We start from the raw sequence: 26753 nt of genomic DNA, 5'->3' as shown, positions 1-26753 counted from the left end.
TTAAAACTTTGGCTGATTTGAAAAATGACCTCTTGTTGTGCCAGGGTTTGCCTCTTGATTTCACTGATTGCTCAGAATGACCCTAGACAAAGAGCTTTTTCGTTAAAATACTCTTAGTCTTGCTGGGCGAGTTTTTTGGCACCGTCTTAAATTTTGCCTCTGAGGTGAGTGGCTCCCTTGCCTAGCCTGGACCAGCTCTGATTCATGCCACTTTGCAAAGGAGGAAACCAAGGGCGAGAAATGCAGTGCCTTTGATTTGGGTCACACAGGCAGTAAGTGTCTGTGCTAAGTCGCTTCAGTCGTGTCTGACTCTTTGCAACCCCATGGACTGTAGCCTGCCAAGCTCCTCTGTCCATGGGATTCTCAGGCAAGAATACTGGAGTGAGTTGTTGCCATGCTCTCCTCCAGGGGATCTCCCCGACCCAGGGATGGAACCGGTATCTCTTCTATCTCCTGCATTGGCAGGTGAGTTATTTACCACTTGCGCCACCTGGGGTCCTCAGGCAGAAAGTGATGACGCTTAAATTTGGGTAGGTTGACTCCAAAATCCCGTTTCTTTCTACTAATCTGTTTGGGTGCTTTGCTCTGGGTTTTCGAATGTGAATGACGAGGAGAGAGACGAAACCATTACACAGAACTGAGGAATCCTGGAGAAGAAGGAGCTGGTCCTTTCAGGCGTGTGAAGCTGTGGCAGTAGTTTAACGTGGGTCTTGTTGATTGGGGGACATGGAGGAACCAGACGTCCACTAGGGCGTTATACAGCAGGTAGTTGAAAGCTCAGGTCTGACCCGCAGGACGGGGTGTGCCTGAGTGTGAAGGGACTAGTGCTTACCTAATCTGAGTGCAAAGGCTGGGTGAGACCCAGTACAGAGCTGTGACCAGGCAGAGTCCCTGGGGATGGTCACAGTTACACATGGTTGGGTTACAGGCACCCGGAAGTGCCCCCCCTACACAGCGGCAGCAGTTCAGGGCATCCCAACGGGGCACAGCCGTGCTTGGGGACACTCCCGGAAGCCTGGGCATGGCTGTGAGCTCTGACACCCACCAAAGGAGCAAAGAGGCCACTGTGGGTCTGCAGAACCAGCTTGGGGTAAACACAGGCCCAGACTGCTGTGAGCTTTCTGGCCAAGGAGAGTGGCAGAGCCGCTGGCCTGGGCTGGTTGACTTGCTCTGGGCACCGGAGGCTCGTTTTGCAGGAAGTGGGACTAACTCTTGGTGTGGCAAGAGGATGAGTGGTCTCCTTGCTACGCTCACCCGTTTTTCCTCCATTGCCCCCGGTTGCATTTTCAGTCTTCAGACAACTTCCGAGGGCAGAGGAGCAGGCGGTAGGTCTCTTCTATGCATCGGTCCCTTGTTGCTTGTGACCTCGTTGGAATCACTCCCATCTTATGGGGTCAGGTGGGGGCCTGCAGGGGTGATGGATGGTTCTGGGCCAAGGTTAGTCTGGGAGTCATGCAGGCAGAGTTTAGAGAGCATTCAGGAAGTTGGAACACGTTGGAACAATTGAGACATGTAAGTATGCAGTGAAAGTGGGCCGAGTAGCCGTGGGTGGGTGGACTGCCTGTGGTCTGGCAGTTTCGGAGTGGAAACAGCAAAAGCGCAGGACAGCTCGACTTGGGGGCCCGACAGGTGAGGCAAGAGGGTGGGGCGGGGGTTGCAGATGCTGCGGAGGCCACAGTGAGCCAGTCAGCCCTGGGCTCCAGGTGGGGTCGGTGGGCCTGGAACCCACGAGGGAGGAGGGGAGTGTAGAGATGGGGAACTGGCTAAGAGAAGGGAGCACAGGTTTTGTAGGCTTGGGGGATCAGGTGGGGAGCTGTGGGGAGAGAGTGTGTTTAGGGAAGGGCAGCTCAGAACTGGGGAGCTGGGAGAAAGAACAGCTTTCTTGCTGAGTGGTAACAAGCACCAGAGTTTGGTTTTGCTGACAGTGGCTTGAGATGCAGAAGAGAGACAAGCCAGGGAGGTGGATGGAGGGTGTGATGATGGGAAGATGACTTTCCGATGGGATCTGAAAGATGACGATCTGGTGGAGTCTGTCCAGAGAGACCGTGGAGAGGTGATGGTGGAATCGCGGATTATAGAGTATGTTGAAACCAAACCCTGTCTGTCCTCCTGGCACTGAGCAGTCTGTGAAGGAGGCGGATGTCAGCTGAGCAGAGCACAGGGCTGCTATGAAGCCCGAGGGAAGGGAAAGAGCACCTGCCTTTACGAAATGCCGCTGTGCTGCAGGCAGTACAGCGACTTCCTCACAAACTGTGCTGTGCTTAGTCACTCAGCTGTGTCCGACTGTTTGCAACCCCATGGACTGTAGCTCACCAGGCTCCTCTGTGCATGGGATTCTCCAGGCAAGAATACTGGAGTGGGTTGCCATTTCCTCCTCCAGGGGATCTTCCCAACCCAGGGATTGAACCCAGGTCTCCAGCATTGCAGATGGATTCTTTACCATCTGAGCCACCAAGGAAGCCCAAGAATACTGGAGTGGGTAGCCTCTCCCTTCTCCAGGGGAACTTCCCCACCTGGGAATCAAACCAGGATCTCCTGCATTGCAGGCAGATTCTTTATCAGCTGAGCTACCAGGGAAGCCCTCCACACAAATTATGTAACTTAATTCTCATAGTGACCCTCCAGGGTAGGTGTTGTCATCCATATTTTACAGATGATAAAACTGAGGCTCAGAGAAGTTAATTAACTTTGCCCTGGGTTCCCAAAGTGATGGGGTCAGAGTGGGAAGGGGTGGTCAGAGTGGTGGGGTCAGAATGGGAAGCCAGATTAACCTGATGCCAAAACCTGAGGCTCTGTATATGTAACTGGGTTAGATTCTTTAGGAGGGTTGTAAAATCTATGAAGCAAAGTGTTAGTCACTCAGTCATGTCTGACTCTTTGCAAACCCATGGACTGTAGCCCACCAGGTTTCTCTGTCCTTGGAATTTTCCAGGTAAGAATACTGGAATAGGTTGCCATTCCTTTCTCCAGGGAATTTTCCTGACCCATGGATTGAACCCGAGCAGGTCTCCTGCATTGTAGGCGGATTCTTTACCGTCTGAGCCACCTGTATAAAATCTACAGGGAAGAATAACTAGTCATGACGGGAGTAGGATGAGATTATGTCTCTCCCATTCAATCCCAGGTCCCCTGGGCTGATACAAAACTGTTCCGTGTGGTTTGCTTGTACCCTGATTTGACTTAGTGATCAAACTGTGCAGTACTTTGTGCATCCTGGATCATAAAAGGTTTCTTTTTTTTATTGTTATACCGAATTTACCAGCATATGAGTGGAAATTGTCTATGTAGTTTTTATATGTTGTAATATTTCTTCAAATAAATCTCTCCTAGAAATTATTGGCCAAAAGTTCATTTGGGTTTCATAAGCTCCTAAAGAAGAACCTGAACCAACTTTTTGGCCACTCCAATTAAAAAAAAAAAAAAAAAAAAAGGCACAAATAGCCCCCTGCCTGACACACAGTGTGCGTGTGTGTGCGTTCAGTTGTGTCCAGTTCTTTCTGACCCAATGGACTGTCGCCCACCAGGCTCCTCTGTCCATGCAATTTTCCAGGCAAGAATACTGGAGTTGGTTGCCATCTCCAACTTCAAGGGATCTTCTTGACCCAGGGATCAAACCCACGTCTCTTGCATCTCCTGCACTGGTGGGAGGATTCTTTACCACTGCACCACCTGGGAAGCCTCGACACATAGTGGGACTTAGTAAATACTTGTTGAATGAATAAGTAAATTTACTCAGATCAATGAAGAAAGAGGTGCAGGGAATGGAATTCTTTTCAGTTTTTCAGGAATCTCAGTGGAGGGTGGGTTGAGGGGATTTATGAAAGGGCGTCAAAGGGCTTGCCAGGTGACTCAGATGGTAAAGAATCTGCCTGCAATGCAGGAGACTCTTTAGTCCCTGCATCAGGAAGATTCGCTGGAGAAGGGAATGGCAACCCACTCCAGTATTCTTGCCTGGAGAATTCCATGGACAGAGGAGGCTGGCGGGCTACAGTCCATGGGGTCTCAAAGAGTCAAGAGCTGCTGCTGCTAAGTAACTTCAGTCGTGTCCGACTCTGTGCGACCCCATAGATGGCAGCCCACCAGGCTCCCCCGTCCCTGGGATTCTCCAGGCAAGAACACTGGAGTGGGTTGCCATTTCCTTCTCCAATAAAGAGTCCGCAACTCAGTTTTCAAAGTGCTAGAAGGCCTTTTAACCACGAGGGGGCACCATTAGAGACTTGACGGTAACTTTGGGAAGGGCAGAATGTGGATGAGGGTGCAGGGGGCTAGTCAAGGGCTCTCTATCCACACAGGCTAGAACCACGGGTAGAGCCTGCACTCTCCCAGGAGGATGTCAGTCTCACCAGTGGCTCTCCATTTGCCAAACAGATCTGGTCTCAAGAGACCAGAGGAGGCCAGCTTCCAGGCTTCCTGCCCAGGGCCAAGTTGCCCTCTTCCCACAGTGTGACTGGAGATGTCCAGGGAGGCTCACCCAAAGCATGAGGTTGTGTCCACCCCTCCAGCCTTTGTAAACTCAATCCTTCAGTCAAGGAAAGCTGCCAACTTGGACCAAAGTTATCACCCTACAGAGAAACTCCCTCATGAAAACCCCCTTCTGAGAAAGTGATTTTATTTTTATATTGGAGTATAGCTGATTGACAATGTTGTATTCGTTTCAGATATACAGCAGAGTGATTCAGTTATGCATATACATGTTACCTGTCATTTTTCAAATTCTTTTTTCCATTTAGGTTATTTCAGAATATTAATCAGAGCTCACCTGTGCTAGGTCCTTGTTGTTCTTTTTTTTTTTTTCCTTAAAATATTCATTTATTTTTGGCTGTTCTGGGTCTTTGTTGCTGCAGGAGGGTTTTCTCTAGTTGCAGCGAGCAGGGGCTATTGTCTGGTTGTGCTACACGGGCTTCTCATTACAGTGACTTCTCTTGTTGCAGAGCATGGATTCTAGGGCTCCCAGACTCACAGACTCAAGCTCTAGAGCACAGGCTTAATAATTGTGGTTGCTCTTAATAATTTAGTTGCTCTGAGGCATCTTCTGGGACCAGAGAGTGAACCGATGTCCCTTGCATTGCAAGGTGGATTCTTAACCACTGGACCACCAGGGAAGCCCGGTTATTCATTTTACATACATCAGTGTGTACATGTCAATCCCCAAATCCCAATCTATCCCTCCTCCCCATCCCTTCTGCCCTGGTAACCGTAAATTCATTCTCAGTCTGTGAGGAGAAAGTGATAGATAAGTGTACCTCTTTGCTAAGAAAAACTTGGGTTTCTCTTGAGACATAGCATTGAGGCAACTTAAATTACAATGAAATAGGACAGTGTCACTAGGGTTTCTTATTATATTAATAAACATGAACCACTATGCTGCTCACATTTCCCTTTTTGCTTTGGCTTCTAGGAAATTCATCTGCAGCAGTTTTCTTTACCGTTGGCGTATTTCTGCTCTTTCTTTCCCTTAGCCCCTATTTCCTAATTCTCTTTGCATCGTCTTATGTCACTGCAATTTCAGTGTCTTCAATACCTTGTGGAAATAAAATAATTAAATGCAGAATAATAAATGGAAGTAAAGCACCTCCCATGTTCATCGGGGCGGAGTCTTCTGCAAAGGAAAGGGCAATCACTGGCCCTCCTGGGCATGGCGGCCACTAGGTGGCACCAAAGCTTTCCTGCAGCCATCCTTAGCCAGGCGATCTGGCCTAAAAGTGTTTCTTATAACCGGGTACTTCTTGGACTGTGCTAAGCACGTTTCGAGTTGCTCCTCTCCACAATGCTCTGGGTATAGTTCTAGGGCCTGGGCAAAGCTAACCTAGGGGAGCCTGGTTGGCTTCTTTCACAAAATCAATGTTTCAAATAAGATGAGGCGAGTCTGAACCAGATCAGGTCAACTGGGGGCCATGTGTCCCCCATGGAAGCAGCTGCATTAGTGACAGCATCCGGGAGAGCGGGAGGTGGGACCCTCCTCACAAATGGAGAGTTTAGGGGGTGTGTTACGGGGGCACGGGGAAGGGGCTTTTCAGCTTCCCCAGTGCCTGGTGACTTCTGTCTGAAATGAACATACTGCCCTAATGTTGGGCACATAACTGGACAACAGTTATCACACCTGTGAAATAGAAACTGACTTTTAAAAAGACCCAAAGGTGCCAACATTAATTACCATTAATGTTTGCTTCCATTATTCACTCAGAGAAGTTATGCCATTCAAAGCCATTTTGTAAAAAAGCCTTCCGTGGAAGTTGGAAGAATGTAATTCTATAAAAAAACCTTTAAATTCAGGTTCTTGACTCTTCTTGAATCCATGTGTTATAACTGTGAGAAAAGATGTTTCCTTTGAGAAGCCATTTTTATTCACGTCAATTTCTTGTTTCTTCAAGCATCTAATAGTATCTGATCAGTTGTGTTTCCAGAGAATTAAAGAGTGGAATACTGCAGATCATTGAGGGGCATATTCATGTTCAGACCAAGAATGTGGAGCAATGTGACCCTGGGCAGGGGTGGAGGTCGGAAGGGTGGGGGGCACGGGGAGGTGGCCATCCAGCTATTCCCACTGTTCTCCTGAAATTTGGACTTGGGATCACTGGCCAGAAGTGGCTCTGATTAGTGTTCTGAGGCCTTGCGAGGGAGAAGCTCTCAACAGTTTTTATTTGCTCTCAAAAAAAATCTCTTCTAGAAATTCTATGAGTCTACTCAGGTGCCTCTTACCTGGTGGATTGGAGAATTCATTCATCTACAGAAGGCCCAGTAGGGGAACAGGAAGTACTTGGATTTCTCCTGTTTGACAAAGGGGCTAAAGAGATCAGCCATGGGCTCCAGGGTCTTCCGGATACAAGTAAACACTTGGCCTCACCCGGAAGGTGCTGGACGGTGCAGCTCAGCGGGCTTCCACGTGACTGCCCCACTGTCCTTGGGTCTCAGGGATCAAGCAGCCCCCGGTGCTACCACCACTGTGGTCACTGCACATCAGCCCCTTCACCATCGCAAAAGTCTCTTCAGGGGCTCACCACTCTCCTCCACGGGAGACCCAACTGGGGTGACCCAGGATAGTTTCTGTAGGGCTTGGTTCATTAGGGACCCCCAAGAAACATTTGCTCTTTAAAGCAGATACCAAGTAGCGATACTAGTGGATACTAAGTGGATCTTCCTGGTGGCTCAGATGGTAAAGAATCCGCCTGCAATGCAGGAGACCCGGGTTCAATCCCTGGGTTGGGAAGATCCCCTGGAGAAGGGAATGGCAACCCACTCCAGTATTCTGGCCTGGAGAATTCCATGGACAGAGGAGCCTGGTCCATGGGGTCACAGAGAGTCAGACACGACTGAGTGACTAACACCACTACACCACAGGTGAGACCATGGTGGGACTGTAAGCAGTAATCTGGGGAGTCTTATTTGGAAAAGGGGCAAGTAAGGGATGGCCTGTGAGCTAGACTGGGGCACTTATTAACACGACCCCTGGAGCAATGCTGGGCAGAGAAATGCAAGGTCAAGGATACATTTTATCTGTTAAACAACAAGAAACTACAGCTAAAATATAGATCTTCCATCAAGAATTTTCTTTTCCAGGAGAAAAATAATTTATGAGATGACTGCAGCTTTTAAAAATTGACAAAATTTATTGAGCACCTACTGTATGCCAGCCAGCATCTATCACAATAATAATCTGAAAGGGTCAGGATCCACCAGGGAGTATCAGGAGCCCTCCTGGATGAGGATAGCGCTCGAGGCGGGTCAGCAAAGGGAGCTGAGCCCCAGCTCCCTCTGGGGCTCCTCCTCCCCAGAGAGACTGCTGTCTGCAGGGAGGGGAGTGTCTGAGTGTGGTCTGCGCTGGGCTTCTCTCCCCTTCTCATGTTATGGGGATGTCTTGCATTTCCTGTTATGGAAGAGGTTTGCTGACATCCTTTGCTGTCACTCAGTTTGGTAGACTGCACTGTGCTGGGGTGAGGGCTCAGTGAGAAAAAGGGTGAAGGCAGACTGCACCCGAGTTGGCTCTGAAGCATCCGTAGCGGGCGTGTGTGAGTATTCTGAGCTAAGGGTGCTGCTGAAGGGTGAAGACTGGAAGAGCCATTGCCTGGCTGACAGTCCACTCATGATACCCCAGTGACTTTGCTGTCCTGAGCTTGCCTCCTGGTCCTTGGAGGCTACGTCAACACCTGAATGGTTAGCATGTTGCTTTGCATCCTCAGCTGCAGGCTGTGAGTCCCGTTTCCGAGCAGCAGGTCGACAGCCAGTGGCTTTCTAGGCATCATCTCTGCGGCAAGAAGCCCCGCACTGCTCTGAGCTCTGTGGTTCTGTAGTCATCAGCGTGGTCCCAGGAGCGTGTTTTCTTGGTCTTGGGCATCACAGCTGCAGAGGGATGCAGACCTCCATTCTTCATCGTTGACTGTGGCTGAGATCTCAAGTCTCAAGTCAACCTCAGTGGAACACAAGGGCTGGCCAACTATGGCTCTTGGGCCAAGTCTGACCCTCCACCTGTTCTTGTGAAGTAAATTTTCTTGGAACTCAGTCACTTCCCTTCATTTACATATCCTTGGCTTTCACACTATCATGACAGAGTTCAGTAGTTTCAGACAGAGACCGTATGACTGGCAAAGACTAAAATATTTATTATTTAGCCCTTTATAAAAAGTTTGCTCACTCCTGGTATAGAATTAGAAAATAATTTTATGTACTTAAATCAGAGTACAGTATTGTAATCTGTAGTCCTGGAAGGGCTTCCCTGGTGGCTCAGTGGTAAAGAATCCACCTGCCAATGCAGGAGACAGAGAAGACACAGGTTTGATCCCTGGGTTGGGAAGATCCCCTGGAGAGGGCATGGCAACCCACTCCAGTATCCTTGCCTGGAGAATCCCATGGGCAGAGGAGCCTGGCAGTCTACAGTCCATAGGGTCACAAAGAGTCGGACACAACTGAGTGACTAAACAACAGTAGTCCTGGAGTATCCGGGCTGTTTGGGGTAGGAGAGAAGGTTTTCACTACAGGGACGGCAAAGACTTTGGCTCAAGTGTGATGCCTAGTGAGGGCTGCTGGGAGGATTGTGTTGGGGAGGATTGTGTCGAGGAGGATTCTGAAGCCCCGTCTGGGCTGGCGTGGGCACTTCCAGGGAGGTGTAAGCTGGCCATGAGCCATCCAGGCGCAGAGCACCAGGGTGGGACGGGAGCACGGCAAGTCCACACTCTTCTCCAAAGGTGCACGGCAACCAGGGACAGCGTGGTGTGGCTCCAATGCCAGCACTTGGCACTGCCGAGTCCCTAAGGTGGGGACTGTAAACATTCCCTTGCTGGAGTGGGAGAGACGTGAGATCTGAATACCATTCACGCTGCGACTTCCCTGGTGGCTCAGACGGTAAAGCATCTGTCTACAATGTGGGAGATGAGGGTTCGAGCCCTGGGTTGGGAAGATTCCCTGGAGAAGGAAATGGCAATCCACTCCAGTACTGTTGCCTGGAAAATCCCATGGACAGAGGAGCCTGCTAGGCTACAGTCTATGGGGTCGCAAAGAGTCGGACACAACTGAGTGACTTCACTTTCTTTTCTTTCTTTCACGCTGCGACAGAAGCAGGCAACCACAGGCAAGACCAAGGTCAGGTCAGAGCTCCAGCTTTAACTAAGGCTCCTCTGCACTCATGCAGCAGTGTTGGTTCAGGACAGCATCTTGTGTAAAGCTTCCCGCTTGCAGAACAGGGGAGGGCATTTACTACTCAGTGCAATGAAAATGCCAGTTAAAATAGTTACAAATTGTTTAAAAAGGAAAAAATGACAATGCATGTTTACTGGAGAAAGCAGTATAAAAAGTGGCCCCATTTACATATATGTCTAGATAGCCCTTAGATTGTAGATTTAAAAATGGAAGCATCTTACGAATACCTACCCACTAAGTCTAATATCCTGCTATCCTGTAACCCCAAAGAACGATTTTTCCTCAGTGGTCCAAATAAATCCAGGTGGTGGTCTTCTGTAGACTCCAACTTGTTACAGTGAATGTGTTTGAAAAGCGCATTCAAATCTAGTTCTTGGAGCACACAGCATATTTTAAATGCACCAAGAGTCTGTTGTTGGGGCTCAATCTGTATAAAGCTTATTAGCCACTTTTGCGTACATGCTGATTTTTGGATGGTGCGTGGCATCACTGGAGTGACAGTGCTGAAGCGAGGTATTACTGTGGTCGGATATGTATCCACTGTTTTACTAAGGTGACTCTTTTCACTGTAACACTTCCTGGCAATCCTCAGGGCCACTGCTCCCTGGTAGGGTAAACAGAAACGGAGAATCCACTGAGGTGAACATCACGAGCACTGACCTCTCCTCCAAGTCGCTTGCTATCTTGCTCACATTCAGCATTTTGGCTTTAGTCGTTTTTCCTTCACGTCATGAAAAATTATGCCATCAGCTCCAGCTGACTAGGTTTTCTTTTCAAATAATTATAGGAAGCATTTAAATTATGTAAGTGCATTAAACCGTTTCCCAAATGGAATTGAGTATTTAAAAAATATATTTTATGACCTAAAAATTCGTTGAGAATTTATTTGCATAAAAATCCCAGTATCTTTATCGACTTTTAAAATGCCATTGAGCCCCTAGAAATATACCACCTCATGGGTGAGAAAGGGTGCCGGGCAAGGGTGTTAAGGACCCATGAGACAGATCATCAGACTCCGGACGGACCTGGGGAAGCGGGGCTGAGAACACGGATGGCACGCAGACCCCAGAAGGGCAAGGTGGGACCTGAGCCTGTGGCTCTGAAAGACACGAGCGGAGGGTGCTCAGATGTAGAATTCCTCCGTGTCATTGTCTCCGCATCCGGCCGGCACTGAGGGTGCCAGGACGTCTCTGCCAGTCTGCCGGGCCTGGGGGGCATCGGAAGGGAGTTCCGGGGGTGACTCTGTGAGCGAGGAAGTGTCCGAAGCTGGGGGAGCGGTGACAGCTGTGGGCCCTTTGAAGAGAGGCAGGGTGGCCCAGGAGGCCCCCGCAGTCTCGCCGCCCGCAGTGGGCAGGGGTCCTTCTCTGAAGCCCCTGCGCTCTGACCAGAGGCCGCTGCCTCGTTCTGGGGGGTGCGGCGCTTCCTCGGGGCTGCAGAACCTGCTGGGTGCCGAGTAGGCAGAGACCACAGACAGATCGGAGGAGGAGAGCCGCAGCCCGGTGTCCACGTCCGTCTCCTGGGCCCCCTCCAGGTCATCGATGGAGAGGAGGTGGCCGCGCCCCCGCTCCGGCGCCCTCTGCCCCCGGCCGCCTATGCTTACAGACAGCTGCGCTTCCGCCGCGGAGGCCGGGAAGGGGTCTCCGGTGGGCAGACAAAACAAGGACTTGCTTCGCTGGAAAGACCAGGGGAGGCTGGGAGGGCTGGTGGCTCGTCTGGCAAATTCCTGCGGGTGCCTGGTAGACGGACCTGCCTGGCCGAGGCCTGGGTGTGACGCGTCCAGTGGCGGCTGCGGGTGGCGGCCTGAGGTCTGGCTCTGCGCAGTGGCGCGCGGGGAAGACGTGGAGCACGGTTTCTGCTCAGAGGCCTGGTGAGCCCTGCCGGGTTTAGGGCGCTTCCTGTGCCCCTTCTGTGCCTGCAGGGGCAAGAGGGGACATCGTTATCAGTGCCGGGCTGGGGGTCCACAGGGCAACGGGGATTCACTGCTAAACAGAACATGAAACACACTGATGATTGGAAACTTCCAGAACTGTCTCGGTAATAAAGCGCCGCCAGAAATGTCACTGGGGCTTCCCAGGTGCCCTGGTGGTAAAGAACCCGTCTGCCAATGCAGGACATGTAAGAGACAGGGGTTCGATCCCTGCTCCCTGTGTGGGGAAGATCCCCTGGAGGAGGAAATGGCAACCCACTCTAGTATTCTTGCCTGGAGAATCCCATGGACAGAGGAGCCTGGTGGGACCCCAGTTGGTGGGGTCACAAAGAGTCAGGCACACACATACATACATAAATTTCATTCTCCAAATTCTAAAGTGAAGACAGAGATCGCAGAGCTTGGGGGAAGACAGGTTGGACTTCTCAGTCTGAGCAGACGTCCCCGAACCCAGGAGGAGAGGCAGGCCCTTGTCACGACAGGGAATAGGACCTCTTCCAGCGCACACTCAAGGATGCTCCGTGGATTAGCCACAAGCCTGAGGCCTGGCTGAGCGGGACAGAGTTCACAGGGGTTACCATTCCTAGTACAAAGGATGCTCGAAGGGTCTGCCTCCTTCTGGCCAAAGCCCCAGCGTTTGGACGTGCTCCCGACCAACAGGGTGGAAATGTCAGGATGGGCTTGATCCTAGTGCACGTATGGCCATCAGGACACATCCCAGGGCTGGCCCTTGGTTCAGGGCGGTAAACCTTTGGTGAGCGAGGGGATATCAGGAAATCGGCATGTACTGACTTGCTTTAGGAACCACTGACTCCTCTGTGTCCCCTTTCAGAAACTGTAAGGGCAAGGGGGCAGCTAACTACTGACCAGTCCCGTGGATGCCCCACAGGGGCAAGGGCAAGCCCCCGGGGCTCAGACAGTTTCATCCTTCAGCAGCTCAGCCCTGACCTCCTGTTCTCTCCCCCACCTTCCCTGCAGCTCTGCAGGAGTTTCTGTTGCACAGAATTAATTGGGAACCTTTCTTCCAATGTATGTTCCCACCTGGGGCTGCTGCTCTGAGGTGTTCCCCCCGGTCTGCTCCCCAGGCCTCTGGGCCAAACTTACTATGCAAAATTTCAGTTAAATAATGGATGTGGGGACAGTGATTCTGGTTCTGTTTAGGATCATTTCATTTATTGTTCAGTCGCTCTTTCGTGTCTGACTGTGACCCCATGGACTGCAGCACGTCAGGCTCCCCTGTCCTTCACCATCTCCCGGACCTTGCTCAAACTCATGTCCGTTGAGTCAGTGATGCCATCCAACCATCTCATCCTCTGTCGCCCCCCTCTCCTTCTGCTCTCAATAAATTTCATTTATGAATTTCCAAATAAGGAAAGAATTTTTTTTTAAACACCCGAGTGCAGTTTACTCCAAGGGATAGTTCCCGGCTCTCTGCAAGACTACGAGACCCTGGCCCTACCCTGGACAGCACACATCCCCGTCTCTCTGTTACACAGGAACCTGGTCTTCCCACAACTACTTGGGAAGTTTAGTTCAACGTCCTGTACACTTACTTGTACCTGTTACAGGTAAAGGAGGGGAAACTACAGTGAGAAGGACTGTTTTTAACCACAGCAAGCACATTTCATTGAAAGGACAGGAGACAAAAAGAACTCAGACAGAAGCCTGTGATGACAGGCACAGTGCCGGGCTGGAGAGGGGAGAGGCCATGCCTGTCTGTGGAGCAGAGGAGTGTCCCTGGAGGCGGGCGTGGAGATGGGCGGCTGTGCTGCTAGCGGGAGGCGCAGGTAGAGAGGAGGCTGGGTGGGAGAGGGAGGCCAAGACACACAGAGGCTGACACTTGGCAGGCAAGCGAGGGAGTTGTGAGGGGCAGGAAGCCAGCAGTTTGAATGATTAGAGACCAGGTGCGAGGAAGGCAGTGCTGTGGGTCAGCTTGGGGCTGGAGTCTAGTAGTGGTCAGGAGGCCCTGACCACCTGGGTAAGAAATCCACAATCTTATCCTTTTGCTGGGTTCATATTCAGTCTTGATTATGTCCCCTCCCCCATAGGATCATTCCTTTCATTCCTAAGATCTTTGCTTAACTTCAGATATTTCTTAATCCTATAAATAGACTTATTGACTCATTTTTTTTCCAATCAATATTAAATGAGGGTCTTTCCTGCAGAGCTTCTCATCTGGACTGCTTAAGCTTTGACTGGGTTATTAAAGGTGTGCTGACATATGGGTCTCTTTTAGCAGCAGCCTCTTGCCATGTAAATATTATTTTCTATGTGCTCTGATGTGGAAAAGGTCTGGAGGACCAGGCAGAGATAATATTGAATAAGACAAGATATTGAACGCCCACAAGTAACAACACAACATTCAAATGTATTGAAGTAAGCCATGATGATAAGTTCAGTTCAGTCGCTCAGTTGTGTGCGACTCTTTGTGACCCCATGGACTGCAGCACGCCAGGCTTCCCTGTCCATCACCAACTCCTGGAGCTTACTCAAACTCATGTCCTTCGAGCTGGTGATGCCATCCAATCATCTCATCTTCTATTGTCCCCTTCTCCACCTGCCTTCAATCTTTCCCAGCATCAGGGTCTTTTCAAATGAGTCAGTTCTTCACATCAGGTGGCCAACGTTTTGGAGCTTCAGCTTCAGCATCAGTCCTTCCAATGAATATTCAGGACTGATTTCCTTTAGGATGGACTGGTTGGATCTCCTTGGAGTCCAAGAGACTCCTTAGAGTCTTCTCCAACACCACAGTTCAAAAGCAGCAATTCTTTGGCGCTCAGCTTTCTTTATAGTCCAACTCTCACATCCATACATGACTACTGGAAAAAAACATAGCTTTGACTAGATGGACCTTTGTTGGTAAAGTGATGTCTCTGCTTTTTAATATGCTGTCTAGGTTGGTCATACCTTTTCTTCCAGGGAGCAAGCGTCTTTTAATTTCATGGCTGCAGTCACCATCTGCAGTGATTTTGGAGCCCAAGAAAATAAAGTCTTTCACTGTTTCCACTGTTTCCCCATCTGTTTGCCATGAAGTGATGGGACTGAATGCCATGATTTTAGTTTTCTGAACATTGAATTTTAAGCCAACTTTTTAACTCTCCTCTTTCACTTTCATCAAGAGGCTCTTTAGTTGTTCTTTGCTTTCTGCCATAAGGGTGGTGTCATCTGCATATCTGAGGTAATTGGCATTTCTCCCAGCAATCTTGATTCCAGACCGTGCTTCATCCAGCCCAGCGTTTCTCATGATGATAAAGTGAGTAGCAATATGTGAGCGCTATTGGAATGCAAAGGAGAAGGGGGGTTGACTTTATAGAGGGGTGAGGCAGCATGGGGAGAGGGTAGGAAAAGCTTGCCTTAAGAAGTCACGCTTGGACAAAACCTTGGAAAGTGGAGGAGGGATCTGCCAACTGGAAGGCAGTGGGCATGGCATGGAAGGGCACATAGGCACAGAAGCAGCCTGCACGAAGGCTGGCTCATTGAAGCAGAGGTGAGCCCTGAGAGCTGAGAGGAGCCTCACCAGGGGATGCATATATATATCCTTTTTCAGATTCTTTTCCATTTTTGTTATTATACGATAATTGAATATAATTCACCATGCTATACAGTAAACCTTTGTTATTTTACGGCTTCCCTGATGGCTCAGATGGCAAAGAATCGGCCTGCAATGCAGGAGACCCGGGTTTGATCCCTGGGTCAGGAGGATCACCTGAAGAAGGAAATGGCAACCTACTCCAGTATTCTTGCCTGGAGAATTCCGTGGACAGAGGATCTGGTGGGCTACAGTTCATGGGTCACAAAGAGTCGGACATGACTGAGTTCAGTTCAGTCCAGTCGATCAGTTGTGTCCGACTCTTTGCGACCCCATGAATCGCAGCACGCCAGGCCTCCCTGTCCATCACCAACTCCCGGAGTTCACTCAGACTCATGTCCATCAGGTCAGTGATGCCATCCAGCCATCTCATCCTCTGTCGTCCCCTTCTCCTCCTGCCCCAAATCCCTCCCAGCATCGGAGTCTTTTCCAATGAGTCAACTCTTTGCATGAGGTGGCCAAAGTACTGGAGTTTCAGCTTTAGCATCATTCCAAAGAAATCCCAGGGCTGATCTCCTTTAGAATGGACTGGTTGGATCTCCTTGCAGTCCAAGGGACTCTCAAGAGTCTTCTCCAACACCACAGTTCAAAAGCATCAATTCTTTGGCGCTCAGCCTTCTTCACAGTCCAACTCTCACATCCATACATGGCCACTGGAAAAACCATAGCCTTGACTAGACGGACCTTTGTTGGCAAAGTAACGTCTCTGATTTTCAATATGCTATCTAGGTTGGTCATAACTTTCCTTCCAAGTAGTAAGCGTCTTTTAATTTCATGGCTGCAGTCACCATCTGCAGTGATTTTGGAGCCCCAAAAAATAAAGTCTGACACTGTTTCCACTGTTTCCCCATCTGTGTCCCATGAAGTGATGGGACTGGATGCCATGATCTTCGTTTTCTGAATGTTGAGCTTTAAGCCAACTTTTTCACTCTCCACTTTCACTTTCATCAAGAGGCTTTTTAGTTCCTCTTCCCTTTCTGCCATAAGGGTGGTGTTATCCGCATATCTAAGGTTATTGATATTTCTCCCAGCAATCTTGATTCCAGCTTGTGCTTCTTCCAGCCCAGTGTTTCTCATGATGTACTCTGCATAGAAGTATAATAAGCAGGGTGACAATATACAGCCTTGATGTACTCCTTTTCCTATTTGGAACCAGTCTGTTGTTCCATGTCCAGTTCTAACTGTTGCTTCCTGACCTGCATACAGGTTTCTCAAGAGGCAGGTCAGGTGGTCTGGTATGCCCATTTCTTTCAGAATTTTCCATAGTTTATTGTGATCCACACAGTCAAAGGCTTTGGCATAGTCAATAAAGCAGAAATAGATGTTTTTCTGGAACTCTCTTACTTTTTCGATCCAGCAATGTTGGCAATTTGATCTCTGGTTCCTCTGCCTTTTCTAAAACCAGCTTGAACATCTGGAAGTTCAAGGTTCACGTATCGCTGAAGCCTGGCTTGGAGAATTTTGAGCATTACTTTGCTAGCATGTGAGATGAGTGCAATTGTGTGGTAGTTTGAGCATTCTTTGGCATTGCCTTTCTTTGGGATTGGAATGAAGACTGACCTTTTCCAGTCCTGTGGCCACTGCTGAGTTTTCCAAATTTGCTGGCATATTGAGTGCAGCACTTTCACAGCATCATCTTTCAGGATTTGGAATAGCTCTACTGGAATTCCATCACCTCCACTAGCTTTGTTCGTAGTGATGCTTTCTAAGGCCCATTTGACTTCACATTCCAGGATGTCTGGCTGTAGGTGAGTGAGCACACCATTGTGATTATCTGGGTCATGAAGATCTTTTTTGTATAGTTCTTCTGTGTATTCTTGCCACCTCTTCTTAATATCTTCTGCTTCTGTTAGGTCCATACCATTTCTGTCCTTTATCGAGCCCATCTTTGCATGAAATGTTCCCTTGGTATCTCTAATTTTCTTGAAGAGATGTCTTGTCTTTCCCATTCTGTTGTTTTCCTCTATTTCTTTGCATTGATCGCTGAAGAAGGCTTTCTTATCTCTTCTTGCTATTCTTTGGAACTCTGCATTCAGATGCTTATATCTTTCCTTTTCTCCTTTGCTTTTGGCTTCTCTTCTTTTCACAGCTATTTGTAAGGCCTCCCCAGACAGCCATTTTGCTTTTTTGCATTTCTTTTCCATGGGGATGGTCTTTATCCCTGTCTCCTGTACAATGTCACAAACCTCAGTTAATAGTTCATCAGGCACTCTATCTATCAGATCTAGGCCCTTAAATCTATTTCTCACTTCCACTGTATAATCATAAGGGATTTGATTTAGGTCATACCTGAATGGTCTAGTGTTTTCCCCTACTTTCTTCAATTTAAGTCTGAATTTGGTAATAAGGAATTCATGATCTGAGCCACAGTCAGCTCCTGGTCTTGTTTTTGTTGACTGTATAGAGCTTATCCATCTTTGGCTGCAAAGAATATAATCAATCTGGTTTTGGTGTTGACCATCTGGTGATGTCCATGGGTAGAGTCTTCTCTTGTGTTGTTGGAAGAGGGTGTTTGCTATGACCAGTGTGTTCTCTTCGCAGAACTCTATTAGCCTTTGCCTTCTTCATTCTGTATTCCAAGGCCAAATTTGCCTGTTATTCCAGGTGTTTCTTGACTTCCTACTTTTGCATTCCAGTCCCTTATAATGAAAAGGACATCTTTTTTGGGTGTTAGTTCTAAAAGGTCTTGTAGGTCTTCATAGAACCGTTCAACTTCAGCTTCTTCAGCGTTACTTGTTACTGTGATATTGAATGGTTTGCCTTGGAAACGAACAGAGATCATTCTGTAGTTTTTGAGATTGCATCCAAGTACTGCATTTCAGACTCTCTTGTTGACCATGATAGCTACTCCATTTCTTCTGAGGGATTCCTGCCCGCAGTAGTAGATATAATGGTCATCTGAGTTAAATTCACCCATTCCAGTCCATTTTAGTTTGCTGATTCCTAGAATGTCGACGTTCACTCTTGCCATCTCTTGTTTGACCACTTCCAATTTGTCTTGATTCATGGACCTGACATTCCAGGTTCCTATGCAGTATTGCTTTTTACAGCATTGGACCTTGCTTCTATCACCAATCACATCCACAACTGGGTGTTGTTTTTGCTTTAACTCCATCCCTTCATTACTTCTGGAGTTATTTCTCCACTGATCTCCAGTAGCATATTGGGCACCTGCTGACCTGGGGAGTTCCTCTTTCAGTGTCCTATCTTTTTACCTTTTCATACTGTTCATGGGGTTCTCAAGGCAAGAATACTGAAGAGGTTTGCCATTCCCTTCTCCAGTGGACCACATTCTGTCAGACCTCTCCACCATGACCTGCCCGTCTTGGGTGGCCCCATGAGCATGGCTTAGTTTTATTGAGTTAGACAAGGGTGTGGTCCTAGTGTGATTAGATTGACTAGTTTTCTGTGAGTATGATTTCAGTGTGTCTGCCCTCTGATGCCCTCTTGCAACACCTACTGTCTTACTTGGGTTTCTCTTACCTTGGACGTGGGGTAACACTTTTTTGTTATTTTATAGATGTAGGGTGCATCTGTTAATCCCAGACTCCTAATTTATCCGTCCCTCGTGTCTTCCCCTTTGATAACCGTAAATTTGTTTTCTATGTCAAGGGGTCTGTTTCTGTTTTATAAATAAGTTCATCTGTATCATATTTTAGATTCCACGTATAAGTGATATCATACAATAGACTTCCTTCATTTAGTATGATAATCTCTAGGTCGATACATGTTGCTGCAAATGGCATTATTTCATTCTTTTTTGTGACTGAGTGATATTCCATGGTATATATGTACCACATCTTCTTTATCCATTCATCTGTTGATGGACATTTACATTGCTTCCATGACTTGGCTATTGTAAACAGTGCAGCAGTGAATACTGGGATGAATGTATCTTTTTGAATTAGAGTCTTCATCTTTTCCAGATATAAGATTGCCCAGGAGTAAGATCGAGGGATCATAGGTAAGTTGATTTTTTTTTTAAGGAACCTCCATAATGTTTTCCATAGTGGCTGTACCAACTTACATTCCCACCAACATTGTAGGAGGGTTCCTTTTCCTCCATGCCCTCTTTAGCATTTATTATTTGATGATGGCTGTTCTGACTGTTGTGTGGTGATACCTCATTGTAATTTTGACTTGCATTTCTCTAATAACTAGCAGTGTTGAGCATCTTTTCATGTGCTTTTTGGCCATCTGTATGTTGTCTTTGGAGAAATGTCTATGTACGTCTTTTGCCCATTTTTGATTGGATTGGTTTTGTAAATTATTTATTTTTGGCTGTGCTGGGTCTTGCTGCATGGGCTTTTTTTTCTCTAGTTGCAGAGACTGGGGGGCTACTCTCTAATTGCAGTGCCCAAGTTTTTTCTTTGGGGTGGCTTCTCCTGTGGATCACAGGCTCTTGGGCACACGGGCTTCTGTAGTTGGGGCTCCTGGGCTCTAGAACACAGGCTCAGTAATTGTGGCACATGGGTTTAGCTGCACTGTGGCATGTGGGATCTTCCCAGATCAGAGATTAAACATGTGTCTCCTGCATTAGCAGGCAGATTCTTTACCATGGAGCCACCAGGGAAGGCTTTGATTGTTTTTTATTTTTTTAATATTGAACTGTATGAGCTGTCTGTATATTTTGGAAATTAAGCACTTTTTGCAAATATTTTCTCCCAATCTATAGGCTGTGTTTTTGTTTTGTTTACAGTTTCCTTTGCTGTGCAAAAACCAGGTCCTGTTTGTTTATTTTTATTTCTTCTGCCTTGGGAGACTGACCTAAGGAAATATTACTTTGATTTATGTCAGAGAATGTTTTGCCCATGTTCTTGTCTAGGAGTTTTATGGTGTCATGTCTTATATTTATTAATAAGTCTTTAAGCCATTTTGGGGTTTCCTTGATAGCTCAGTTGGTAAAAAATCCGCCTGCAATGCAGGAGACCCCAGTTTAATCCCTGGGTCACGAAGATCCACTGGAGAAGGGGATAGGCCACCCACTCCAGTATTCTTAGGCTTCCCTCATGGCTCAGCTGGTAAAGAATTGCCTGCAATGCAGGAGACCTGGGTTCAATAGCTGGGTTGGGACGATCCCCTGGAGACAGGAAAGGCTACCCACTCCAGTATTCTGGCCCGGAGAATTCCATGGACTGTAGAGTCCATGGGGTCACAGAGTTGGGCACGACTGAGTGACTTTTACGTTAAGCCATTTTGAGTTTTTTTTTGTATGGTATGAGTGAGTGTCCAGACTTCACTGGTTTACAAGCAACTGTCTAGTTTTCCCAGTACCACTTTCCTCCATTGTATATTCTTGCCTCCTGTGTCGAAGATTAATTGACTTTAGGTGTGCGGGTTTAATCTGGGCTTTCTATTCTATTCCATTGATCTATACGTCTGTTTTTGTGCCAGTCCTGTGGTGTTTTGATTATTGTAGCTTTGTAGTATTGTTTGAAATCTGGGAGGATTACTGATCCTTTTCATCTTCAGTCTCTAATTCTGTGTGTATGTTGGTGTGTGTGTGTGTGTGTTTGAACCCATGACCTGCTGTTTCTCTTCCTGTCCATCAGGCTCTGTACAGCATATTGAAATTCTCAAGCTGTTCTGCTGAGGGTGGCCTAGGGAGCTGAAGGTCAAGAGCAGCAATTGTAGAGATTTCTGATGGTCTAAATTACAGATTTTTAAAGAATACAATGCAAAATGCTTTTAGTCCAGGTTGTAAGGTATGGTTCTCCTAAAGATCACACTCCCCTAGACCAGTCTATGTGCGTTTTTTTTTTTTTTTTTTTTTTGCGGTGGGGGGGGGGCATGCTGGGTCTCCATTGCTGCGTGGGCTTTTCTCTAGTTGTGGTGAGCAGGGGGCTGTGCCTCTAGTTGGGGTGAGTGGGCTTCTCATCGTGGTGGCTTCTCTCACAGAGCACGGTCTGTAGGGCGCACAGGGGCTCAGCAGTGTGGCCCCTCGGGCTCTAGAGCACAGGCGCAATAGTTGAGGCACATGGGCTTAGCTGCTCCACAGCATGTGGGGTCTTCCCAGATCAGGGATTGAACCCATGGCCCCTGCACTGGCAGGTGGATTCTTTATCACTGAGCCACTGGGGATGCCCTCTATGTGCATTTTATGTGCATGGGGACCTTGCTGAATTTGGTGAGGAAGGTGCTGAGCCAAGCTGGTTCCTCCTGGGGATGTGATCCACTCCCCAAGGCTGGCTGCTCTGTGCTCAGCATCCCCGGGACCCCCAACTCAGCCAATCTGACTCTGTGCTGTGCTTCTCTGGTTAGTGATCATCTCTGCAAAGCTCTGTGCCTCACGCGGGAGAGCTTGCTCAGCACACGCCCTATCCAAGTATCCAACAGGAGCTTAAGCGTGAGTAAAGAGTCGCGGCTTGGGGAGTGGGTAAGGAATGGCCCCAGAAGGCCCACGTGTGCCTGAGAGGTGTTACAGCTGGGTAGCTGTTGAAGAGAGAAACCGATTTTCTCAATCATTTGAGTTTGGCTAAATAAGAGTGAAAGTAAGTTGTGAGGTTCTTTAGACAAGAAAGTCCTCAGAAAATGGAGGCTGCTTTCAATGGAGAAACAGTGTTTATTAATTAAGATGTTGAGGGATTTTCCTGGCTGTCCAGTGGTTAAAACTCCATGTTTCCAATGCAGGAGACAATGGGTTCGATCCCTGGTTGGGGAACTAAGGTTCCCACATGCTGCGTGGTGAGGCCAAAAATTTTTTTTAAAAATAAAAGTAAAAGTAAGGTTATTTATTTATTAAAAAAAAAAAGACATCTATCTTATTTTCCCCAAGGGCTGATTCCTCTAATAGTATGTACTACCCTGTAACTTGCATCGTCAGGGTCTTATTCAAGGGGCATGCTCTGGGTGAGGCTGTCTGCAATCTAAATTTGCCTGAAAAAGGAAGCCTCTGCGAACATTGCTCCATGAGAAGCAAAAGGCCAAGGCTCCTGTGTGAAGAACTGCCTGGGGACATCTGAACTCTCCACTATCACAGACAGAGTGGGATTAAGTTTGACTTTAAATCAGGAACAGCTGGCAGAGGATGAAAGCTTGGTGGGTTTTGCGGAGGTTTTCGTCACTCTGCTTATTTAACGGAAACCTGTCTGTAGTCTTATTTTCCCTGCATCATGAAGGCTGGAGTCCAGATCAACCCTGATTTCTGCTTTAAGGAGAGGTGGCATCCAGTATTTTCCACTGGAGGGGTGCCTGCTGGGTGGGTGGGATTCGAGTTGGCACAGTGCTGGCTGGTGGGCTGCAGGACCCTGGGGTGGGGAGCTGCAGGAGGGTGGCTGCGGGGCTCCCCTCCCCCTGGGTGGTTTCCTCCAGCTCCACCTGGAGGCAGAGAAGGCAGCTTCTAAAAGCAGGGTCTTGCCTGTCTAATGACAACTCACTTGTGTAAAGGAGGCCCTTCATTCTGTGTCCTTCTCCCGGTGAAGACTCTCTTTCTGGCCACTCCTGTCTGCCTGTCTGACTTGACCAGAAGCACTAGAAGCTGAGAATGAAGCATCACAGATGCTTCAAGAAGCTCTTTCCTAGTGGACTTTTCTTTTTAACTTATTTTTTTTTATTGAAGGATAATTGCTTTACAGAATTTTGTTGTTTTCTGTCAAACCTCAACATGAATCAGGGGTATACATATATCCCCTCCTTTTTGAACCTCCCTCCCATCTCCTGCCCCATCCCATCCCTCTAGGTTGATACAGAGCCCCTGTTTGAGTTTCCTGAGCCATACAGCAAATTCCTGTTAGCTATCTATTTTACATATGGTAATGTAAGTTTTTAAAAAAATTATTATTTTTTTTGGAGGCTAATTACTTTACAGCATTGTATTGATTTTGCCATACATTGACCTGAATATACCACGGGTGTACACGTGTTCCCCATCCTGAACCCCCTCCCACCTCCCTCCCCATCCCATCCCTCAGCGTCATCCCAGTACACCAGCCCCGAGCACCCTGTATCATGCATCGAACCTGGACTGGCGATCCATTTCACATATGATAATATACATGTTTCAATGCCATTCTCCCAAACTATCCCACCCTCTCCCTCTCCCACAGAGTCCAAAAGACTGTTCTATACATCTGTGTCTCTTTTGCTGTCTCGCATACGGGGTTATCGTTACCATCTTTCTAAATTCCATATATATGTGTTAGTATACTGTATTGGTGTTTTTCTTTCTGGCTTACTTCACTCTGTATAGTAGGCTCCAGTTTCATCCACCTCATTAGAACTGATTCAAATGTATTCTTTTCAATGGCTGAGTAATACTCCATTGTGTATATGTACCACAGCTTTCTTATCCATTCATCTGCTGATGGACATCTAGGTTGCTTCCATGTCCTGGCTATTATAAACAGTGCTGCGATGAACATTGGGGTACACGTGTCTCTTTCAATTCTGGTTTCCTCAGTGTGTGTGCCCAGCAGTGGGATTGCTGGGTCATATGGCAGTTCTATTTCCAGTTTTTTAAGGAATCTCCATACTGTTGTTCTCCATAGTGGCTGAACTAGTTTGCATTCCCACCAACAGTGTAAGAGGGTTCCCTTTTCTCCACACCCTCTCCAGCATTTATTGCTTGTAGACTTTTGGATAGCAGCCATTCTGACTGGCGTGAAATGGTACCTCATTGTGGTTTTGATTTGCATTTCTCTGATAATGAGTGATGTTGAGCATCTTTTCATGTGTTTGTTAGCCATCTGTATGTCTTCTTTGGAGAAATGTCTGTTTAGTTCTTTGGCCCATTTTTTGATTGGGTCTTTTATTTTTCTGGAATTGAGCTGCAGGAGTTGCTTGTATATTTTTGAGATTAATTCTTTGTCAGTTGCTTCATTTGCTATTATTTTCTCCCATTCTGAAGGCTGTCTTTTCACCTTGCTTATAGTTTCCTTTGTTGTGCAAAAGCTTTTAATTAGGTCCCATGTAAATTTCCATGTTACTTTTTCCATGCACCTCACCCTCCCCTCCCCTCTCTCCATGTCCATAAGTCTATTCTCTGTGTCTGTTTCTCCCAGTGGGCTTTTTCAAGGTGAAATGAAACCCTGTGCCTTCTGTCCAGGGAAGCCTCCCCACCCCCCCGCACTCCCCAGCCCTCAGCTTTCAGCTTTCGGCTCTGAGGGTTGCCCTCTGGAGCTTCTCCAAGTGACTGCGGCACGGTACCTGCAGAACAGCTTCCTCTGCTTCTCTCTGAGGCAGTGCAGGCTTCCTGACTCACTGGGACCCAGTATTTCCCTCTCTGCTATTTATGGAACTTTCTCTAAGGTACTCAGCATTACATCAATGACTGCCTAAGGCAACCAGCCAGGGAGATCTCTTGTGTCCCTGAAATCACCAAAGAGCTGACATGCAGTAAGTGACCCATTAGCTTTGCGTGGAACCTGGGCAGTTTGCAATGCAAGAAGTGTCAAGAGGGCTTCTTCAAGGGATCTTGTGTCAATAGACCCATGGACAGAATCCCTAGAAGGGCGATTCTGCCCCTGACCCAGTAAGCCTGGGTGGTGTCTCACGGATCCATCACAGTCAGGAAATTCTCTCTCACCCTCAAACCTCCTTGTTCTGAGAAAGGTCATTTCCTCTTGTTCTGTCCTTGCCAGGAACACAACCAGTATAGCACTGTCTGTTATGTAATGAGCCAAAGACCTTTTAACCTAGGGACTAATAAAAGTTAGGGGCAGTCTCAAAAACACTGGGCAGTGGGTTCACATGAGAAATCAGATTTTGGTTCTAAACAAAAACATCATATTTTGCATCTCCTTTCACTGTCCTCTGGGTAGTTTTCATATATCCACTAAGAGTACTGTTCCTGGAAAAGGCTATGTTGTCTTTAAAAATTATTTTAAATTTGATTAAAATTTTTATTGAAATATAACTGACATATAACATATTAGTCTCATGTGTACAACATATTGATTCATTATTTGTGTATGTTGTGAAATGATTACAGTACATCTAGTTAATCCCCTACCACACACATTTATGTTTTTTTCTCATAATGATAATTTTAAATCTACTTTCCTAGCAACTTTCAATATACAATACAGTATTGTTAACTAGTCACCAAGCTGTACATTACATCACTAGACTTATTAATTCTATAATTAGAAGTCTGTACCTTTTGATCATGTACCTGTAACAACCACCAATCTGTATTTATGAGTTAAATACTCTGTATTTATGAGTTAGGTTTTTTTTTTTTAATTCCACATATAAGTGAGATCATATGCTATTTGTCTTTCTCTGATTTATTTTGCTTAATGCCCTCAAGGTACATCCATATTGTCACAAATAAACATGATTTTATTCATTTTTTTTTTTATGACTGAATAATACTCTGTGTGTGTGAAGCCAAATTCAGACTTGAAGAAAGTAGGGAAAACCACTACACCATTCAGGTATGACCTAAATCAAATCCCTAACAATTATACAGTGGAAGTGAGAAATAGATTTAAGGGACTAGATCTGATAGATAGAGTGCCTGATGAACTATGGACGGAGGTTCATGACATTGTACAGGAGACAGGGATCAAGACCATCCCCAAGAAAAAGAAATGCAAAAAAGCAAAATGGCTGTCTGGGGAGGCCTTACAAATAGCTGTGAAAAGAAGAGAAGCCAAAAGCAAAGGAGAAAAGGAAAGATATACCTATTTGAATGCAGAGTTCCAAAGAATAGCAAGGAGAGATAAGAAACCTTTCCTCAGTGACCAGTGCAAAGAAATAGAGGAAAACAATAGAATAGGAAAGACTAGAGATCTCTTCAAGAAAATTAGAGATACCAAGGGAACATTTCATGCAAAGATGGGCTCAATAAAGGACAGAAATGGTAAGGACCGAACAGAAGCAGAAGATATTAAGAAGAGGTGGCAAGAATACACAGAACTGTACAAAAAAGATCTTCATGACCCAGATAATCACGATGGTGTGATCACTGACCTAGAGCCAGACATCCTGGAATGTGAAGTCAAGTGGGCCTTAGAAAGCATCACTACGAACAAAGCTAGTAGAGGTGATGGAATTCCAGTAGAGCTATTTCAAATCCTTAAAGATGATGCTGTGAAAGTGCTGCACTCAATATGCCAGCAAATTTGGAAAACTCAGCAGTGGCCACAGGACTGGAAAAGGTCCGTTTTCATTCCAATCCCAAAGAAAGGCAATGCCAAAGAATGCTCAAACTGCCATACAATAGCACTCATCTCACATGCTAGTAAAGTAATGCTCAAAATTCTCCAAGCCAGGCTTCAACAATATGTGAACCGTGAACCTTCCTGATGTTCAAGCTGGATTTAGAAAAGGCAGAGGAACCAGAGATCAAATTGCTAACATCTGCTGGATTATCAAAAAAGCAAGAGAGTTCCAGAAAAACATCTACTTCTGCTTTATTGACTACGCCAAAGCCTCTGACTGTGTGGATCACAATAAACTGTGGAAAAATCTGAAAGATGGGCATACCAGACCACCTGACCTGCCTCTTGAGAAATCTGTATGCAGGTCAGGAAGCAACAGTTAGAACTGGACATGGAACAACAGACTGGTTCCAAATAGGAAAAGGAGTACGTCAAGACTGTATATTGTCACCCTGCTTATTTAACTTCTATGCAGAGTACATCATGAGAAACGCTGGGCTGG

The 26753-nt window shown here is 47.0% G+C and overlaps 1 protein-coding gene and 1 long non-coding RNA gene across 11 annotated transcripts in view; one reads left to right on the top strand and one right to left on the bottom strand.

Annotated features, from left to right (window-relative positions):
• The window catches only part of LOC129624388 (uncharacterized), a 101415-nt gene that overhangs the window by 44593 nt on the left and 30069 nt on the right, over positions 1-26753 (top strand). For 3 of the 9 annotated variants that reach the window (XR_008700916.1, XR_008700915.1, XR_008700914.1), the window contains exon 4: positions 19073-19110. The exons of 5 other annotated variants lie outside the window; for them this stretch is intronic. This is a non-coding gene — a long non-coding RNA (uncharacterized LOC129624388). Of the gene's footprint in view, positions 1-2932; positions 3337-19072; positions 19111-26753 lie in introns of those variants that run through there. One more of the 9 variants, XR_008700912.1, reaches the window with a different exon arrangement.
• FAM124A (family with sequence similarity 124 member A) overlaps positions 7603-26753 on the bottom strand; it is a 124322-nt gene continuing 105171 nt past the window's right edge. For both annotated transcript variants that reach the window (XM_055542214.1, XM_055542216.1), the window contains exon 4: positions 7603-11542. In XM_055542214.1, the coding sequence (XP_055398189.1) occupies positions 10754-11542 (789 nt within the window). In that variant the 3' untranslated portion in view covers positions 7603-10753. The remainder of the gene's footprint in view (positions 11543-26753) is intronic.

This window comes from Bubalus kerabau, chromosome 12 (genome assembly GCF_029407905.1).
Source record: "Bubalus kerabau isolate K-KA32 ecotype Philippines breed swamp buffalo chromosome 12, PCC_UOA_SB_1v2, whole genome shotgun sequence".
Classification (NCBI taxonomy): domain Eukaryota; kingdom Metazoa; phylum Chordata; class Mammalia; order Artiodactyla; family Bovidae; genus Bubalus; species Bubalus kerabau.
Note: the sequence above shows the minus strand (reverse complement) of the source record. Positions and strands in the feature narration are given on the sequence as shown.